Genomic DNA, 21,406 nt, shown 5'->3' on the forward strand with positions numbered 1-21,406 from the left:
GTTGTAAGTAAGTGCCTTCTCTGGTCCCTAAATCCTACAATACAACAATCTAACCACTCATCTCTGTCTATTCCATTAGCCCAACCTCGGGGTTATTTGGCAACACTGGAACTTGTTCTAGTATCACACACAGTGGAATTATGTACTATTGCATATTAGCTTTGAAATTTAGGATAATTCCTTAATATTTCTGTGCCTTGGTTATTCTCATGCCTAAAATGAAGATAGTACTAATGCCTCCTCATAGTATTGCTATGGTAACTAAAGGAGTTAATCCATATAGAAGACTTAGAACACAGTCTGGCACATTAGAAACCCTCAATATTTATTGTCATAATTACTCCCATTGCTAAAAAACCTGATTCTAAAGCTATACGCTCGTTTGATTTTAGCAGATAGAATCCTCACAAATGGAGAAGCTGAAGCAACAGTGAAGAAAACATACAAAAGTGTTCCAAATCTTTTCTATTTCCTGGGGGAGATGGAAAGGAAACGGCTGAAGCCCAGAGAATCCCAGAGAAAGTAAGAAAGCTCTGAGGAGGCCCTTGTAAAACAATAATGAACTGTATCAATGCTCAACACATTCCACAGCTGAAAGTGAAGAACATTTCAAAATTGCAGTTTCCTTGGCTTAGCTTTATAAGCTATAATTTTTATTTTCTCAAATTAAAAAAAAAAAGGAAAAAAGGCTTTTGAACATCCGCTCCCTATGTAAATTCAGAGCTTGGGCCATGGCAAACCACAGAGGCAGAAATATTTATCTTCTCCAAGTGGGTTTGGCAGGCTTTGCTCAAGGGATCTGAAATAAGCTACATTCATTCTCTCAGTCATTGTCAACAAGCAAGCATCCCCAAACCACAAAAGACAGTGGTAATAAAAGGATGAACTGGAAGCTGAGATATGTTGCGGTTTTGTTTGGAAATCTAGGGAATGAATGGAGTTAGAAGTGGTGGCAGGAAACTATAAACTTCACACTAGACAGCCAGGAACAGGCCAGAAACTGCCAGGCAGTGTGAATTATAAAGGAACACTGCGCAGGGACCACAGAGGGAGAGACGGTAGAGGCAGAGGAGAGATGGCTGCTTAGACCAAGAACATGTGCTCTCAGCTGAGTCTTCCACACTGGGGAGAAAGGAGTGGTGGTGGCGTTAAGTGCTGTCGAGTCCAAAATGACTCATAGCGACCCTGCATACAGATTCTGAGGAGTGACTGGTGGATTTGAACTGCTGACCTTGTGGTTAGCAGCCTAGTGCTTATCATATAGCACCATACCAGGACTTCATTAGAAGGCACATTAGCTTCACTCTGCGGAAGAAAACCACCAGTTAAGTCAGGTGAGGTTGATGGAAAATGGAATGACTATGGGGCCTCAAGCCACTGTGGTGTTGCTGTTGCTAGCTGTTGTTGTCGTTGGCACCTAGCTCACTGTGACCCAGTGCACAAAGGAAATAAATGCTCTCAGTCCTGCGTCATCCCCAGGGACTCTTGTGATCCACCAAGTTTTCGTTGGCTGACTTTTTGGAAGTAGATGGTTAGGCCTTACTTCCTAGTTGGTATTACTCTGATGGCTAGTTCAGCATCACAGCGACACATTAGCCTCCACGGACAGATGAGCGCTGGCGGCGCTGGAGGTGTGCTGACCGAGAATCCCTGGGTCTCCACACAGAAGGCAAGGACTCTACTACTGATCTGTCCTTGTCCTCAAACCCACTGTAGCTCATAGGATGTCACCCTTTTCCAACTCAAGAAATTGATAATATTTTCAGAACTTGCACAGGACCTTAGGGACTATCTGATTCAGAGGCTCCCAGATGTAAAAGCACTCGCCCGCCTAACATCATCTGATGTACCTGCTAAAAAATGGTGATTACTGGGCTAGAGTCCTGATATGGTGCTGTGGGATAAAGCCCTGGATAGCAAGGTCGGTTTGAACCACAAGGTCGGCAGTTCAAACTCACCAGCTGCTCCTTGGAAATCCTATACAGGGTCGTTATGAGTCGGAAACGACTGGAGGGCACGTAACAACAACAACAACCCCCAGAGTGACAGATTAAGTGGGGTCCAGGAATCTGCACTTAAAAAATACTGGACATTCTGACAGAAGTGATCAGAAAGCCACCCTTTAAAACATGGTTAATGGGGTTCTTTAAAAAAAAACAAAAAACAAGAGTCCTTACATTTTTGAGAAACCAACTGAAATACTAACATGACTACTATGCTATGCAGTCTGACTTTGCTTTACCAAGAATCCAGTCAGGCTGTAGATAAGCGTTAGTGCTACAGGTGAAACCACAGGGGATGAGAGGTGGTAACTGTTAAAGTTGGGTCACAGGTATAGGAGGGGGCTCATTATGCTAGTCTCCTTTTGTATACAGCTTTGGTATTTTCTGTAATTTTTTTAAGTCAATCAAATAGGGGCTATTTCCAACAGAGTGGAAAGGATGATCAAAGGGAGGAAGACACGTGGAAGAATACTGTTGTCACTGTTAAGTGCCTCAGAGGCAGTTTGGACTCATAGCAACCCTGTAGAGGGTTTCCGAAGCTTTTAAAATCTTTTCAGGAGACAAAAGCCTTATTTTCTCCCATGGAGTGGCTGGTAGACTCAAACCGCCAACCTTGTGGTTCATAGTCCAGTACTTATCCTACAGAGCAAGGAAAAAGCAAGAGTAGAGAGTGGAGGGAGCACCCATTCAAACCAAGCAAGGCAGCAGTCAAAGACGCCCTGCAGTCGTGTTAGTCTTCTGAACAAGCGCAAATCTTTGGGTGACGGGGCACATCTGGATATTCTGAATTGTAAGAATAAAGAATAAAATGTTTGCCTCTGCACAAATAGAACATTCTGGTGACTGGTGAAAGATGATTTGAGGGGACTGAGAGGGAAGGAAATTAGAAAACTACTAGACACATCCTCGTAAGTGACTACGGATCTGGACAAAGATGATACTAGAGAGGGAGACAAGGACATGGAGTGAGAAATACTTTATTAGATATAATTGCTGGAACTCAGTGGTTAGTTACATGTGAGAGAAGAGGAAAAGGAAAGATGATTCCAGGCTTCCGTTTTGGTTAACCGTACAGCACTTCCATGAACCAAGAGAAAGCATATGCAATTAGTAATCATTACCTACTTGTGTTTTGAGAACAAAAGATCCTGTTACGAGGCATCATTCCAGGCTGTTAACTGTATGACACATCTCACGTTATAATACAATTACATCCCTCTCTTCAGAAGCCTTTTTTCCATAGGTTCCTCCTTTGCACGCTTTACAGAATTGTAGGAGATAAAAGCTGGGAGGGGGTTTTAGGCGATATTGTTGTTGTGGTTGTTAAGTGCCGTTGAGTCGGTTCCGACCCATAGCGACCCTGTACAGGGTTTCTGAGGCTGTAAATCTTTACGGGAGCAGAACGCCTTATCTTTCTCCCGAGGAGCGGCTGGTAGTTTCAAACTGCTGGCCTTAAGGTTCGCAGTCCGATTCGTAACCACTACGCTACCAGAGCTAGGCGATATACTGGCTTATAAGTAGGGTTGATAAGATCGAAACCAACAGTTCAAATCCACCAGTTGCTCAGTGGGAGAAAGAGGAAGGCTTTCTGCTCCCACTAAGATTTATAGCTTCAGAAACCCTACATACAATCACTCTGAGTTGCTAAATATCCCCTTGGTAACAATAGGTAGCCTTGTACGGTGGGAGGTCAGGTCTAGAAATAGTCATGAGCTTGTCTAAAATCCAAATTGCCATTCTAATATGTTGAGACTGTTGTAACTTCAAAACTGCCCGAACTTCAAATGAGAACTAGCAGTCAACCACACACATAAACATGAATTTCTACAGTTTGGTTGCCAAACTTTTCCTTTACTAGTTAAATATTGATTGTGCCATTTTTTTTTTTTTTGGCAAATTACTTTCTTAATTCTCTCTAATGTTTCCTTCTCTATCTTCTGAATGATACTTTGAAAAGGTCACCTGAAAAAGACATTCTTGTCCAATTAAGTAGCTTTTCTTAGTCCTCATACATTTTTCATTTGACTTTCTATGAGAATGAATTCTATTTGCTGCACCCTTTCTTTACTGATTTAACTGTGTTCCTAAAATGTGTTGGAATTCTAAGCCATGGATCTAGAGATGTAATCCCATTTGTTAACGGGTTTATTTGTTATGTCAATGAAGTCTTATTAGTATTGTTGTTAAGTGCCATTGAGTTGGTTCTGACCCATAGCAACCCTATACAGGCTTTCTGAAGAGCGGCTGGTGAACTTGAACTGCCAACCTTGCGGTTCAAACGGACTTTGCAGTCCAGTGCATTAAACCACACAGCCGCACCAGAACTTCTTATGAATGGTGGGTATGTCCTAAGCCTAATCACTGCTGATTATAAGGAACAACATAGATACAGAGATGAAGAAGCACAAACTGGGGAGAGTGAGTACCGCATGAGAACCACCAAGGAACAGAGGACTGCAGAAAGACATGGGTCTATCCTCAGAGCTGACAGAGAACCTTCCTCTAGAGTTGGTGCCCCATATTTAGGATTTCTAGGCTTCTGAAAAGTGAAGAGGACTTGAAACGTTTACTTATGAAGATCAAAGAGCACAGCCTTCGATAATGGATTACATCTCAATGTCAAGAAAACAAAAATCCTCACCACTGGACCAATAAACACCATTCTTATCAAAGAAGAAAAGATTGAAGTTGTCAAGGACTTCATTCTTCTTGGATCAACTATCAACACTCACAGAGGCAGCAGTCAAGAGATCAGACGACGTATTGCATTGGGAAAATCTGCTGCACAGGAACTTTTTAAAGTATTGAAGAGCAGAGATGTCAGCTTGAGGACTAAGGTGCGCCTGACCCAGGCCATGGTGTTTTCAATAACCTCATATGGATGTGAAAGCTGGACAGTGAATAAGGAAGATCGTAGAAGAATTGATGCCTTTGAATTGTGGTGTTGGAGGAGAATACTGAAAGTGTCATGGACTGCCAAAAGAACCAATAGATCTGTTTTGGAATAAGTGAGCCAGAGTGCTCCTTGGAGGCCAGGATGGCTAAGCTTCGTCTCCATACTTTGGACATATTGTCCGGAGGAAACAGTCGCTGGAGAAGGATGTCATGCTGGGTAAGGTGGAGGGTCAGAGAAAAAGAGGAAGACCCCTATCGAGATGGATTGGCCAGGTGGCATCATTGATGGACTCAAGTGTGGCAGCAGTAGTGAGGTTGGCCCAGGATCGGACATTGTTTCGTTCTGCTGTGCATGGGGTCGCTATGAGTCGGTTCTGACTTGATGGCACCTGACAACAACAACAACAACAACCAGACTTCTGAACTATGAGAGCATATATATATATATAAATTTATTTTCCTTCTTCTTCTTCTTTTTTTTTTTTTTAAAATACATTCATTTGTAGTATTTCTGTTATATCAGCACTACAAAACTAAGACTCCTTCTTTAAGCTCTTAACCTCTTTGGTCTCTGTAACAATGACCCTGTCTGTTTCTACTTCTTCCACTGTTCATTAATTTCACCCCTTGACCATCCATCCAGCAAGTCCCCTTTTCACTAGTAGATTTCCAAGCTTCTGCAATGAGTCCAACCAGCCGTCTTCTCCCTTCATTTGAGTGCTCTGGGGTCAGTCATTCTCACATCACCCCCAAGTTCTTCTGTGTTCACACCCAGGCTTGACAGCAGTTCAGGAGAAGAAGCTTTGAGAACATCAAAAGTGTCATGCACTCATTCCCTGACTGCATTCAAGACACATGGTGCCTTTCAAAGAGAAGTAATACACACTCCCCATGGGCTCATGACTAGGTTGGCCCAAGAGTTAAACAGGACATTGACAAATGAGAGAATGTTCTGAAAAGAGCAGTAACGTTGGTAATGGATCTAAAAACAACAATGCTAAAAACAAAGCATGAAAAACCATTGAAAAGGCTAAGAATGATGAGTTTGGGAAAGACAATATTTTTGGGACTCATGACAGCTTTATTTAAATTTGTGAAAATTTGCCACCTGGAATAGGGCATTTGTTGTTGTTTCAATGTGCAGAAATTAGCAGAAGGTATATTTTGACAGAAAAAGAGGAAAACAAAATCTCAAATAACCTAAGTTATTCAACATAAGTCAAGGAACTCTGTCCCTTGCTGAAAGTGTTGAAGAAGAAATGATGGTTTTGAGAGGCATGTTGGCCGTATTATCTCTAAGATTCCTTTTCCTCTAGTGTTCTGTGAATTGCTCCTTTGTAGACAGCCTGTCGGCGCCACAGACTTAACAGGAATGACACGGGGAAAAGCTGTCCTGTCTAATTACTACAGACTGCCATTGGTGGTAGAGTTCCTACAGACTCCTGGACTAGAAATTTCAGAGCACCTTTGATTCCTTCCTTCTCTTTAGCCCCTACATCTCTGTCTCCAGAAGGCTTCTTTGACTTGCTCTTGATTCTTAATTCCCACGGGTACTTTCACAAAGACTTGTCAAATTACAAGTGGATTGCAGTCATTGAATCTGTGAGTTGGAATGGACCCCGAAGAGATCAAGCTCCACTTGCTCATTTTGTAGGTACAGAAAATGGGACATAGAAAAGTTAAAGACTTGTCTAAAGTGATACAGACAGTAGTGGTGGGTGTAGGTTCCACGCTCTCTCCACTGCCCTGTATCACAATGGCTCTGGGATTCATCCTTAGGGTCACTCAGTTCACCTAATGCATTTCAACATAACTGGTTTTATAGAGCTTGGCCATGACTTAACCATGGGGCGATTGTTTAATTTGTACAATGGTGTGATGGTCCTTGGACAAACCATATGTGTTAATCTAGGAATAATCCCCAATCTCTTAAGAAACCACTAAGTCTGCTTTGAGTTAAATAATACGGTTCTTTTCTGTGCTTCTCACAGATACTGCCAAAGTAGGACTGCTGAATTGTGAAATAAAGAAGAAGTCTAGCCAGCTCAAGCTCTCTAGAGTCTGAAAATCCAGGTCATTTGGATACTAAATGTATCACTGGACTCCAATGAGTACAAAAATGACATCTATCATGTTAACTGGCTATGCCCTGGTTACTCCCATAAAAGGTCCTGGACTCACGTTGGTTCTTCTGTTGCTATTCTGGTCTCTTCAAGTTCCTGTGCTTGTTTTAACCAAGGTAATTTAGCTTCCACTGGACCTTTTTCTAAGAAGAAAAAAGGAACATAAGCAACAAGCATAATTATTGTTTATTATTACGGAGTTCGATACATGGTTATTCAATGAAGATTTCATTAATAGAGGTAACATTGTTCAAGTGCAAATTGAGTCCTTTAGCATAGTACATTAGGTAGCTTCTAGATTAAACCAAATAGTTCTGCCATGATTTTTAATGAACAGATTTTCAAAATGCAATCCAAACAATTCCATGGTATTGTCAAATGTACTCCCCGAGTTAACATTAAAATGCCTTTTATAAATCAATACTAAACTCTGTTGTTTACACATTTAAGTTATATTTCAGTCATATCAGCTTGTTTTATTTTGCCACAAATTCTTCTTGTCTATTGAATAAAGGAATTAATGGAGAATAGCAAATAACATGGAGACTTAGGAAGTTGGGAAGAGGAGAGAATAGATCCTACTGCTCACTCACACCTTGATGATTGTTCATAGCTGTTGAGAAAGACGATCACTAATTACAACTAGCAAGTAAGAGTAAGATAGTGTTCCTTTCTTTCCTTTGAAAGTTCCTTAGATTTGAAGAAAAACAAAATCTAGTTATGAAGTGAAAAGGGAAATGGTGTTGATACGCTTCAGGGAAATCATACACACACTAAGAAGGTGGCTCTGAAAATTCCACTGAATGCAGAAGGGAGGAAAGGAGCCCTCACTATGGCTTCCTGGAGGTGGCACAATGTTTGTATGCTAATCAAAAAGTTGGCACATTGAACCCACACAGAAGCTCCACAGGAGAAAGATGTGGTGACCACAGCTCAGGAAACCCTCTGGGGCAGTTCTGCACTGTCATATAGGGTCACTAAGAGTAAAAATCAAGGAGACTGTCACAACTGTAAAGGTAGAAGTTTTGTAACAAAAAGGGGAGAGTATTTAATCTTACAGCCCAGTAACAGAGGACCCTAGGACCATCAAGGGAGAAGAGCATAAGTGGAGTGTGGGACCCTATCCAGAGAACCAGTGACACCAGAGATGGAGGCAGAGATGATGACATGGAGAGATACAGCAGCTGAAGAATATAGACTCGTGGAAAGAGAAAGGCTGTGTGCTGGAAGCCAGGAGGCAGGCTTGCAGAATGTGCCTTTTGGTTGTTTAAATGATTATATATTCCTGAGTGTTTTCGTGTACATCCCCCTCTCCCCCCCAAAAAAAAAACAAAAAATAAAAAACTGAGGGAATAGAAGCAAATGCTATTGAATGATGATGCACGGAGGGGATTGTAATAATTGCAATGCAACGATGGTGCAAAACTGATGTTCTCCCATGTAAACTATTACTCAACTCACAATAAAAACTTAAAAAAAAAAAAAAATCAATGAGAGGGCATCCTGCTAACATGGATTTCCATAATCAGTGTTTGTACACTCCAATGGGGATCTTTGATTTTTCTGGAAGATAGATATAGTCAAAGATTTGTTGAATAATTAATTATAAGGCTATCTGTATGGACAATGAATCCAGATAAAATGAAGGAGAATTATCCTAGTTCCTCTAATGTACTACAGAAGTCTCTTTGAATGGAAAGAATCTTTTTCCATTTCTAAAAACAAACAAACAAACAAAAAACATGAAAGGGCTTCTAAAAAGTTCACGGAAAAACTCTATTTTCTTTCAATTCCATGTTTCCTCAAACTTTTTGAAGTACCCTTGTTATTTAGTAAAAAATATGAAATAATCCTATAGGTCGTTGTTGCTGTATTGTGCCTATGAGTCAGTTCTGACTCATAGTGACCCTATATAGGGTTTCAGAGAGTTGGTCTGAACTGCTGATCTGTGATTAGCAATCTAGTGCTTACCCTACAGTATCTATTCACAAAACTATAAATATTACCCATTTCTTCAAATTCATAAGGACCAACGAGGACCATAAGAGGAATTCTAAATGCATCTGAAGTTCCAGATTGGGAATTGAAAATCTTCATTCATTTCCTGTTAAGCACTAAGACATATGATGAAGATCACATTGTTCTTTCCTCAAGAATTAATAGTCCAGTGTACTAAGTACTGAGAAGCAGAAGAATGAGAAACCTAGGAGAAACTAGACTCTTCCTGCTCTTTCCTCTATTCTTTCTCCTCTCTCTCTCTCTTTTCATGGCAGGGCTTCATCAACATTTTTATGACCACCAAGATATATTGGTAGAAGGCTAGACAGAAGACAGGAGCTGGCCACTATATACTGAGACAACAAGAGCTCAGATTTTTCTCCAGATCAATAAAATCACATAAGCCCAACCTCTCTATCAGATTGACAGGTCTACTCTAATCTACCTTCAAAACTATATTTATAAAAAAGTCATCATTGTTAGGTGCTATCAAGTTGATTTTGACTCACAATGAACCCATGTGAAAGAGTAGAGCTATCCCAAAGCGTTTTCTAGGATGTAATATTTAATATCCCATGTCTTTCTCCTGTGGGTTGCCGGAGGAGGCTGAACAACCAACATTTTGGCTAGCAGCCAAGCATATGACCAAGACTTCTCTATATGAGAGTCAATGAGTAGAAATAGAAGGGTGGCAATATTGGAATGAGAGCTGGAAAACACCATTTGGCTTTGAATTAAAAACACACCACAAAGTTACCTTTTGGTTTATAGCATGGGATAGGGATGATGCATTCTTCTTTGATGTGTAACTTCAATTGTGGATTGCAGCCCCCAACATGTTGTCCTTGGTGGTTGATACACAGAACAACCCGGTAACGCAACCCTCGGCCACAAGTCACTGTGCACTTCAAAGAAAAATAAGGAAGAGTGATAGCCTTTTGCAAGAAAGAATCCACAAGAGTATTAATTTATATGCAAAGAAAAGTCACTGATCCACATGAATATTAAATACAGACGATCTTGGGGTAAATATTACATATGATAGGGAGATGGAACAATTGCCTGTATGCTCAGCCTTCTGGGCCTCTCCCTAGTAAGAGACTCTTTCCTACAGTCAAGTTCCAGAGAACCTAAGAAGAAGCTACAACACAAGATAAACAAATGTCTTGAAACCTTACAGCTCAAATACAAAAGAAATCTGATGCAGGTTTCCCCAAATTTGATTCAAGTTTACCTGACGTGATTAAAAAACATGTGTAAAGATGAAAAAAAAAAAAAAATCTTTCTAGGCTATCTAGGGAAAAAAAATCAAATTTTGATTTACCAGCTAGAGGAACGATATGATTATCTTTCTACTCTGTCTAAAGAAACTGATCTAACAAAAGCATTGTTAAACAAAGAGATCATCAAAAAATACTAAACCAAAATGTGTAGAAAAAAAAAATATAGGTACATTAGCCAATCAAAATTAACATATTACGCTACTTTACAAAATTTTTTCTAAAGTTTTGTAAAGTTTGTACTATCGGTTTTAAAATTTGTAATTTGCTGCAATTTTAAATTTAAAGTAAACATTCACTTTGATATCCAATGTTTATGTTTTGTAGTTTTTTTCTTAAAAAGGCACCCCTAGTAGAATAAACACCAGACCCCACCAATCTGGGTTCTATCCCTGGAAGGAGCCAAGGGTCCTGAGAATTTGCTTCAGGTCAGGCACCGACCTGACCTGTGATCTCCCTAATCCTCCCTCCTCCCTAGTCTGAGCATACTCACCAGTGACCAGCTTCATACCCATTAAACAGAGGAGCAAACATACAGCTTACTACCTAAAGATCTTGCTCAAAGTCACACAGTTCCTAAGGGGTACAGTGTAATTCTATCCAAGAGCTGCCCATTGCCAGATTTGATAGTAGCGTAGTGGTTATGAATCAGGCTGTAAACCACAAGGGTCAGCAGGAGAAAGATGAGGCTTTCTGCTCCCACAAAAAATTACAGCCTCAGAAACCCTGTACAGGGTGGCTATGAATTGGAACCAACTCCACGGCACATAACCACCACCACCACTCTATAGAATCTGACGAATCTCTCCAAAGTCTGTAAATGCTTTCTTTCTATGCTGTTTTAGACAGAGGATACAGAGAATTTTTTGAGTATGCACACCTCTTCAGGAAGGGAAGACTATTGGGATACTTCAACCCTATTTCATCATGTCACTTTGTGACCACTGAACAAATAACTAATAATTTTCGTGAAGTTTGAGATTAGACCTTGTTTCTAGGAAATTAGGCTGTAGGATAAGCACTGGACTGTTAACCACAAGGTTGGTGGTTCAAACCCACCAGGTGCTCCTCAGAAGTCCTATGAGTCACTCTGCGTCAGAACCGACTTGATGACACTTATTAACAACAACTCCAAAATTTATCAATTTGAAGAACGCATATATTAGTTTCTAAGAGGTCAATATTTTATATTGGCCAAGTGTTATGGGATGAGTTGAGTCCCCCAAGTCTTAACTCCTAGTACCTATGAATGTGATCCTGTTTGGAAAAAGAATCTTTGAAGATGTTATCAGTTTAGTTAACAGGAGATTGTACAGGAATAGGGTAGCTCTTAGATAAACTGAGTGGTGTCCTAATAGGAGAGAAGACATACAGAGAGACAGACACGGGGGGTGGGGGTGTACAGGGAAGATGCATCTAGAGCCATGGAAAACCTGGGGCAACCAGAAGCTCGTACAAGAAAGACTGTCTCCCAAGACTTTCAGTGGGAATATGGCCCTGACAACTCTCAAAACTCAGACTACTAGTCTCCTGAATGGTGAAAAATTACATTCATGTTGTTTAAAGTCACCTACCTTGTGGTACTTTGTTACAGCAGCCCTGGGAAATGAATATGGCACTGTCTAGTAGGAAGTGGGATGCTGCGGAAACAAATACCTAAAATGTAGAATTAGATTTGGAACTGGCAATGAGTAGAAGCTGAGGGAAATTTGAGGTGAGAGATTGTAAAAGCCTAGGCTGCTTGAAGAGACTGTTGATAGAATTATGAACATTAAAGGTGATTCTGGTGAGAAATCAAAAAAATAAAAAGGAAGAAGAACTAGAGAAATCATATTTTGCCAGAAGCAGAATACTGCCAGAAATATAGATAGTAAATGTGCTTCTGGTGAGGTTTTCACAAGAAATAATGAACACTGAAGAAAAGACAATCCTTGTTATAAAATGTCAAAAACATTGGCTGAATTATATTAGACTGTTTTGTGGAAAGTTGCTATTATTGTTATTAAGTGATCCATAGCAACCCTGTCTAGGGTTTCTGAGGAGTCACTGGTGAGCTTGAACCGCCTACCATTTGGTTCTACCCGGCTTTGGAGTTCAGCACATTAATCCACAGTGCCAAATAGAACTTGAAGATTTGGAAAATTCTTAGCCTATTCATATAATCAAAAGTGAGAAAGTCTGTTCCAAAGATTACTCCTTTGGAAAGGATGCAAAAATGTGGCCGGTTAACCATTTGCCAAAGAGATTAATTGTGTGACTTTTGGATCCAAACAACCATCTCAGTAGAAACCCTGCATGGAATAAAGTAAGACTGCCATACTGCAGGCAGAAAAACCATCTCTGTAGCTGCTTGGCTGGAAACATATGTCGTTCTTTAAGAAAAGGGAGCAAGGCCACCTTCTAAGTTTTAGTTCCAGAGGTTGTGGAGGGTAGGACTGCCACTTTGGTGGGTCAGTAAAATAGGGCCACTACACTATTAGGCAGGGGGATAGGGCTGTCCTCCAGGGCTACCTTTCTTCCACTGAGACAGGAGGAAAGGGCCAAGACTCAGGGCCTGGAGTGGTAGCAACACCCAGAACTGAGGGGGCAAAGTTGCTGTCCTAATGTGTCCAGAAGACAGAGAAATATTTTCAGGCCTTGAGAGCTAATGGAATTTGTTAGATGGTTATAACAGGGAATAGGGCTAACCACAAAGAATGCAGGAAACATCCTGAACTGTCAGAATAGTGTAGTAAAAGGAAAGATAGAAAAAGAGACTTTTGCCTAAATCAGGCATGCACAGGGACAAACAGGACTGATCTGATATGCCCAAAGAACTAATTATAGTACTACTATAACAAAGCAGCATTATGAATACAATTATAACAGATTGATGGAATGGGAAAGAAGTACATCAAACATTGGAAGAAATGACCAATGAGGAGCCCATATGATGATAGGGAAATGGAGGGATCAGAAGACAACTAACAGGAGATGTAGAGCCCATCCTGAAGGAAAAACAGCATAAAGAGTGAGAGCAGGAATTCACTTTGTGCTCCATTCTCGTCTTTGCGAGAACGTAGATGCTTGTTGTTGTTAAGTGTTGTTGAGTCAGGTCTGACTCATAGGGACCATGTATAGGATTTTCAAGGAGCGCCTGGTGAGTTTGAATCTCTTCACTTGCTTTAAGCTCTACCTTTCTGGCTCCTTTCATGCGCATGTTGTTGTTGTTATCTGCCGTCTAGTTAGTTCCGACCCATAGCGACCCTGTATAAGGTTTCCAAGGAGCAGCTGGTGAGCTTGAACTGCGGACCTTGCGGTGTAAGCCTTGCAGTCCAGCGCATTAACCCACAGTGCCACACCAAGACTCCGTTCTTTGGTGGGTCAGTAGGACCAAACCAGGACAAGTCAGGTCACTCATCAGTGCGGTAACGGAATTTACCCTGATGGGCTTCAGACTGCTTTAGACTTTCCTTTCCCGGCAATTTATTTTCCTCGGAATGGGAATGCTTACTTTATGCTTGGAGTCCTGGTGTGGTGCTGTGGGTTAATGCTCACCAGCGGCTCCTTGAAAACCCTATATAGGGCTTCTGTGGGTTGGAGTCGACTTGACGGTATTTAACAACAACAACAACAACAACACTGAATTTGGAAGCAGATAACTTTATTCTAGATTTCACAAGATCACAGAAAACAATTCTTCCCCAGGACAGACCATACCCAGAATCTCACTCATACTTGATATATATGATTGAAAAGATGAGATTTGGGACTTGGAGTTGATGCTTGAATAGGTTGACACTTTGGGATATGCTGGGACAAAGTGGACTGGTAACCAAAAAATTAGCAGTTAAAACCCACCAGCTGCTCTTGGGAGAAAGTTGAGGCTTTCTGCTCCTGTAGAGATTGACAGTTTTGGAAACAGTCTATAGGGTCCCTAGGAGTCAGAACTAACTTGATGGTAATAAGTTAAGGGATGACGTGCATGTATTTTTCACTTGGGAAAGTCAAGAAATTTAAAGAGCCAGAGAGCAGACTGTTCTGAAAGAATAGGGTCTTTGAAGATGTTATCAGTTTTGCTAATATGAGGCCATTTGGAGTAGGGTGGGTCCTAATTCTATCTGAGTGATGTTCTTACAAGAAACAAATAAGAGACAGAGAGACACACAGAGGAAAGCTGGCCATGTGAAGACACCTACACACCAAGGAATATCTCACACTACCAGAAGCCAGAGAGACAAGAACCTGTCCCTAGAAACTTCTGTGAGAATGCGGTCCTGCTGACAGCCTGGTTTCCAATTAGTAGCCTCCAGAACTGTGAGATAATAAATTTATGATGTTAGGTGTGGCGCTGTAGGATAAGCACTCGACCGCAAGGTCGCTGCTTCAAACTCACCAGCCATCTCCTTTCTAGCACCTTCCCTGACACCCCTAAAAGGAGCTAATCACCCACCTTTATGTTACTGTAGAACTGAACTGATGTTAATGCTCACACACGAAATAACACTGTTGATTTGCATACCTGTCTTTGCAAGTGAATCTCAAATTTTGTTGGTAATAACAAGTTTTATTTACTCTCTAGCCAGTAGCTGACATGCAGAATAAGTAAGGAGCTGAATAAATATATGTATGCATGTGTATGTTGGACTAAATATGTAGAAATCACTCAAAAGGAGCTATAGAAACTCAAGGTTCAATCACGTCTCACTCCGTAGAAAATGAAAATAGGAGATACTAAGACGTGCGTTTTCAAATTTTCAAACTGTACTTTATTTGTTCTGGGGGCTGGCTAGGTCATCTCTATAGCAAGTGGGAACTAATCTAATCTGACATGAGACCTTGTCATTACTCTGGAAGGGTCTTCCTTTCTTGTCCTCTTTTCTCTCCACCTGATCCTCAATGACTAATAGTGAAGCATCCTGTTAAGCTGCCTGCCTCTGGTCTTTTATAACTCTAGTCTATCTAGACTTACTTATGAAACAAACAAACAAAAACAACCCTTTAATTTCTTTCAACAAAATTGATAAAGCTTCTTAATAAGTCCTGGATCAAATACATTTCTAATCTCAATGCCAGCATCTCCATCTTATCTTCCAGTTCTTATTAACATGGGTTCTCTCTTTTTCAATGAGTTGTTGTTGTTGTTAAGTGCCGTCAAATCAATTCTGACCCATAGCGACCCAGTATAGGGTTTCCGAGGAGCAGCTGGTGAGCTTGAACTGCCTACCTTGTAGTTCAAACAGCTTTGCAGTCTGGCACATTAACCCACAGCACCACACCAGGACTCCTTTCAGTGAGCAGTCACTTCATATCATTACTGACTTTGCTAGGCCATCCCCTGCTCAGCCAGCCCACACAGTGGTAATCTCTACAGCTTGTTTATATACTTATTTAAAATCTATTATCTTTCAGGGACCCATTAAATCCTACAACAAAGACTCTTGGTCAACTCTGTTCCAACAACAGGTCCTTCCAGATATATCATAGACCGTAAGGTTCATTACGTCCACCTACATTCATGTTTGTGGTCTCTTGCATTGTCTTCCAACAATCTTCCTAAGCTCTCAAAGAGTAGGGACCATGTTTATAGATGATTTTGGGCATATAGCAAAATAGTCAATAAAACCTGAGTTTCCACTGAAATGGGCATATTCTCACATCTTACCTGAGACCACTCCATAGCAATCCACTTGGGGCAATCAAACAGATTGCAAGTTTGCATAACCTTGGGCTTGGGTGCGTACATGCACTTCCATTCTTCCACTTGTAGTATCTCCCCATGCATGGACTCCTCAACACACACAAAGCTGCGTCTCTGAATGCCTCCTCCACAGGACACCGAACATGCAGTCCAAGGATTATGTTCCCAGCTCAAAACCAAACAAATAGAAACACATTATTCTCTTGTTTGATGCTTGTCAATTTCAAGTATACAAAGATGGCTGTCATAGGCAGAGCCTCAGGACATTGTTATGACTCAGGAGAAAGAGGTCTGTACTTGGAGTCATAAATATTAGTCTTAACTGTCACCCACAATCTGTAGTCACAAGATTAACACAACTCTTCTGAACCTGAGATTTCTCTCCAGTAGGAATGGTTTTCCTACCCTAGCTATCCTTCATAGGGCCATTATGAGAAACAAATCAATTAAAGTACAGAATATGAAAGCACCTTGTAACTATCTCTAAAGTGCAAAGTTCTAAAGGACAATATTACTAGAGAATCAGAGAAACTCAAAGTCATGAAGAGTTAACTAGTCACCTCTGCGGACAGGAGGATTCAAAGTTCTGATCAATTGAAATGCTTGAGCTTCCTCTATCTACTTGGTATACGTGACTTCCAAGATACACGTGACACTCCGGTGAAGGGAGGGACCTCCTTATGATGCAACCTATTCCATCTGAGTCTTAGAAAGATCTTTCTTGTGAAGTCTGGTTTCCTTTAACTTTCTAACGGGGCTACCATGTACCCCTTGGACATTTTAGACCAATGCTACAGATGCTACAGTTCCTTGCAAATTTGTTGTTAGTTGCTGTCAAGTCCATTTTAACTCATGGTAATCTCATGTGGTATACAACAAACTTCCTCCACGGGGTTTTCAAAGCCGTATGACCTTTCAGAAGCAGATTGTCAAACCTGTCTTCCAAGGAGCCTCTTGTTGAGTTCGAATCCCTAACCTTTCAGCTAGTAATTGAACATGTGCTCATTTGCTCCACCCAGGGACTACCTTGCAAACCACTTAGAGTCATTTACACACACACACACACACACACACACACACAAAGAAAGAAAAACATGCGACTCACCGGGGAAGAGGTTGGAAGTGATCATAGGGCATAATCTCTTTAAATCCATCACTACAAATGAAATTATTATAAGAATATCATTTCCAAATCAACCAACCCATTTATTCTTTGATATCCCCAAAGAGTTTTGATATCCCAAGAGAGAATTCTTTTATATTGAAAACTCAGTATCCCAATTATCAGAAACTATTTCTAAAATACCAGCCTGCATCCCAATTCTATGGGAAAACACAGAAAATGTAACAACTGGTATTTATCAGTCAAAGAAAAACAGGTTTCTTAATTTCGATAAATTTATTTATGGCTATTAGTCATCTAAAATGTTATTCTGATGAAATATATAAATTATATATTAATGCATTGTCATATTAGCAAATATTCAGAAAACCACTTTATTTCAGAAAATTTGTCCTTCTGAAAGGTCCAAATTAACAATTACATTCAACCAGGATTACAGGAAATGAACAGTTTAGTGATAGGAAATTAAATCCTCTGAGAACGCTTCCTTTCCCACTTGCGTATCTCTGCCTTAGCCAGCTGGCAGATACGTGGGGGATTCTGGGACTTGAGATTGTGATGTTATTTTAAGATATTGTAGTAAAGCCAGGAAACTTCCCCAGGCAATCCAAGTCAGCAGGTACTAAATTATGCAACAGAATAATTTATGCATAGCTTTTCTGCTTTGGCATGAAAACTTTCTACTTCCTTGCACAATGTATTATTTATACGGAATTTAATATGAACACTTCAAAAGTCAAAATGCAGTAATGGGTGACCCAGTTTAAAAGCTAAAATGACGGGTTAAGGATATTTATGACTGTCAAATGGACTCACGATGTAGTTGTTTGAAGAGCCACAGAAGGAAAGGCTCAAAGGGGGCTTAAACACCCACAGCACACAGCCCAGTACAAGACAGAGTCTATCTGTGAGTCACCTAAGGGCAAATGTCCCCTAGTTCTTATTGCTGACCCAGTTATAAATGCAGATGCAGACCCCCACCATCCGGGTGTATGCTCAGTTAGGAAATGGAATCTGTGTTGTCCTACAAGGATGGAGCAGTCTGCTCCGCCTTTGACTTCTTTCTTTCTAGAGTAAAGTGGCTACAGGCAATCATTCAAACCTGGATGGGCAAGGATCCATGCTGCATTCCTTCAGTTTGGGTTTTGGTTTTACGTTTTCAGGGTAGTAATGACAATAATGGTCAGGAACCACCCTTTTCAAGCGAGTATCCACACACTCAGCAGAATTGAGCTGATAACCTAAAAGGGCAGAAAGGAAAGTCTGAACACTGCATTTGTTTTGTGTTTGCTTGGCAAAGCTATCACTTGCCACAAATGGTCTTCACATCCACTCCCTCACCCGTCTTTAAGCAATTCTCAACTTTGGCTGTATAATAGAACCATAGGGTCAGTGTTTAATAAATAGCCCAAAGCCCAGGCACCTTTACAGACCAATTAAGTCAAAAGCTCTGTGGTTGGGGTCTAGGAAGTTACCAGTTAAAAAAATAAATTCCAGGTGATTCTAAGGTGATTGAAATGCGTGGCTGAGACTGAAAACCACTACTTGAATTGATCATGGAAGAGGTAACCTTAGCATTTATAAGTTAAATTGTAACAGGAATACCAGATAGCACTGAGTGGATGTGACACATGGCAACTCCGTGTGTTTGAGAGTTAGAACTGAGCTCCAAGAGTTTGTTAACTGACTTTTCAAAAGTAAGTCACCAGGTGTGTCTGGGTGAACTTGAACCTTCTGACTTTCTGTTTGCAGCCAAGTGTGTTATACAAATATAAATGGACTCATTTTCAAAATGCTTGGCCTTAGAGGCAGAAGTTTGTCATTCTCTTCCATTATTAACACATAGTCATGGTGATACTGCACAGGCTTTATTAATAATTCCTCCTCTTTTCCACCATCACTCCTATCCCACCTCCAAGAGGCACCCATTCCAATTTTGCATTCTTAAATGCACACATATTTTATGTACTAATTTTTGTGTGTATCTGCTTTTGATTTACTACCACTAAATACTGTGTTTTAAATCTTATCCTGTATTCTACTTTTCTCACTTAAAATTAGGGTTTTGAAATCTACCCATGAGACTGGGTTGTTGCTTATTGTAATGCATAATATTCTGTTGCTTGTATATACCACATTTTACGCATTAATTGTCTTGGAGTACTTAGGGCATCTCCAGAGCCAATAAACTTTCTTACTGAGGAATTAAGCATTGTCTATATAGGAAGACAGGAGCCCTGGTGGCACAGTGGCTAAGTGCCTTGAAAGGTTAGTGGTTTGAACCCACAAGCTGCTCAGTGACAGAAGGATGTGGAAATCTTTAAAGGTTACAGCTTTGGAAAATACATGGGGCTGTTCTTCTGTTCTATAGGCTCCTGTGAGTTATAATCAACTAATCATCAGTGGGTTTATATGGGAGGGAACCAAATCTACTTTCCTCCTAATCCATAGGAAGGAATCAAGACTTATTCCTGATTCTATTAAATTCAATTTGTACAGAATAGACACTCTGAGAAGAGTGTGTATTTCATAGAGATAAGTACCATAGATCTAAAATCAGCTTACAGAGTGATACTTATACTTCCTGAAAGGTCTGACTCCAGGCTTCTTGTCCTTGCACAAGTGCCATGTTAAATTAAACATTAAAGAAAGGTAATTTTTCCCAAAAACAGAATGAGCTCTTAAAAAAAGAAAAAATTGGTCTAAAGGTCTAAAATCTATACATTGAAAGGCCTGATTGCTAAGAGGAAGCTGATTTTCTGAACCACTAGGGCAGTTCTGTACAAGACATGGCTGGGATGTAAACTGAGTGTCAGAAGACATGCTGGTATGCATTACAAAAAGCAAGGTCGAAACCACAAGAATGAAAATCCAAATGGAATCAATAAAATGTGCCTCTGGTGCCAATATCTGCCGGAAAGTCTACAGTATCAGATGGCTGTGGCAATTCCCACATTTTCTCCAGACTGGTCTCAAGTGTCCCACACAGAGGAGGACAGACAAGCCCACTGAAGTCCACCCAAATACCCGAGGTACCTGAGAGAACGAATTTTCCTGATCATCCCAAAGACTCCAAAATTTGCCACTTACACAAATCATGTAGATTTGATTACTAATGTAATTACATTTTGGTCATGCATTCCTTGTGGGTTTTATGTGTGTGCTTTCATCCCCCCATTTTACCACCCCCCTCCCGATACCAAACAAGTACAGAATGAGATTATAGTTTCTTGAGTCAGAGAAAATGTTTGTTTAAATGGAAACATACTTCTAGAAGGAGGACACAGAGAGTACCCAGGTGTTTATAATTTGGGGACAATTATTTTTTTCCTCTTGATGTTATGACAATTTAGAGATAATTAAAAGTGAAAGAAAATAAGGCAGAGTCACTCTTGTAAAGGAGACCTGGTGGCACAGTGATTGAGCACTGGACTGCTAACCAAAAAGTCAGAAGGTTGAACCCACCAGCCACTCCCCAGGAGGAAGATGTGGCAGTCTGTTTCCATTAAGATTTACAACCTTGGAAACCCGATGGGGCAATGGGCTCGCTATCAGTCAGGATCGGGTTTGGGTGCCTCTCCATGCCTTATATATTTATAAATGCTATGCAATTGTGCAGAAAGTGGCAGAACACGGAGGTAGCCCCAAAGCAGCATGAGGTATCTGTGTGTTCACAGATAGCTTTGGGGGACGATCACAGTGCTAGGGTTTCTCAGGCACATTTGTGGTTCCGGAACTGACTGCATCTTTCCTCAGACACCCAATAGTGAGACACTCCTTTCAGGAATTAAATCAAATGAACTAAGCTGCATTTTACACTACAATACCCATCCCAAAGCAGAGTTTCTTTTTCATCTTGTTTCCACATGGGAAGCTCTCTCTGAATTACTATGTGTGAATGCTAGAGAATAAAGCAAGAAGAAGGAGATGGTTACTTTTGAGAGTTCTATGTGTAAAAATAAAAATCTCTGCCATCCTTTTGCTTCCAGTTGGGGGTACATGAGTAGATTCTCATTTTTCCTGCAGCCACAGCCCACCTGACTCAAGGTGGTTGGATTCTACTTCTGAATATAAAATCCGAGCATGTGTGCAGGTCCCACTCACTGTGAAAGGTTTCCACTGGCCAGTGAGTCATGCACACACCTCCTAACTTGTCCCCAGAAGTGAGACTGCTAGGAGTGGGCACAGCCAAAGACCTGTGCACTCTGAAGGTCTGAGACCTTCAGAGAGTGGAGATCTGAGACCCTCAGAGAGTGGAGATCAGAGGTCCTCAGACAGTGGAGATCTGAGACCCTCAGAGAGTG

General features: G+C 40.7%; 1 protein-coding gene across 1 annotated transcript in view; it reads right to left on the bottom strand.

The window, feature by feature from the left end:
* The window catches only part of ADAMTSL3 (ADAMTS-like 3), a 465,021-nt gene that overhangs the window by 188,063 nt on the left and 255,552 nt on the right, over positions 1 to 21,406 (bottom strand). The window contains exons 10-14 of the mRNA XM_006870947.1: positions 18,205 to 18,343; positions 17,085 to 17,135; positions 15,944 to 16,148; positions 9,777 to 9,924; positions 7,080 to 7,164 (exon numbers count right to left, since the gene is read on the bottom strand). Of these exons, the coding sequence (XP_006871009.1) occupies positions 7,080 to 7,164; positions 9,777 to 9,924; positions 15,944 to 16,148; positions 17,085 to 17,135; positions 18,205 to 18,343 (628 nt within the window). The remainder of the gene's footprint in view (positions 1 to 7,079; positions 7,165 to 9,776; positions 9,925 to 15,943; positions 16,149 to 17,084; positions 17,136 to 18,204; positions 18,344 to 21,406) is intronic.

Source organism: Chrysochloris asiatica, unplaced genomic scaffold, assembly GCF_000296735.1.
Source record: "Chrysochloris asiatica unplaced genomic scaffold, ChrAsi1.0 scaffold00156, whole genome shotgun sequence".
Classification (NCBI taxonomy): Eukaryota; Metazoa; Chordata; class Mammalia; order Afrosoricida; family Chrysochloridae; genus Chrysochloris; species Chrysochloris asiatica.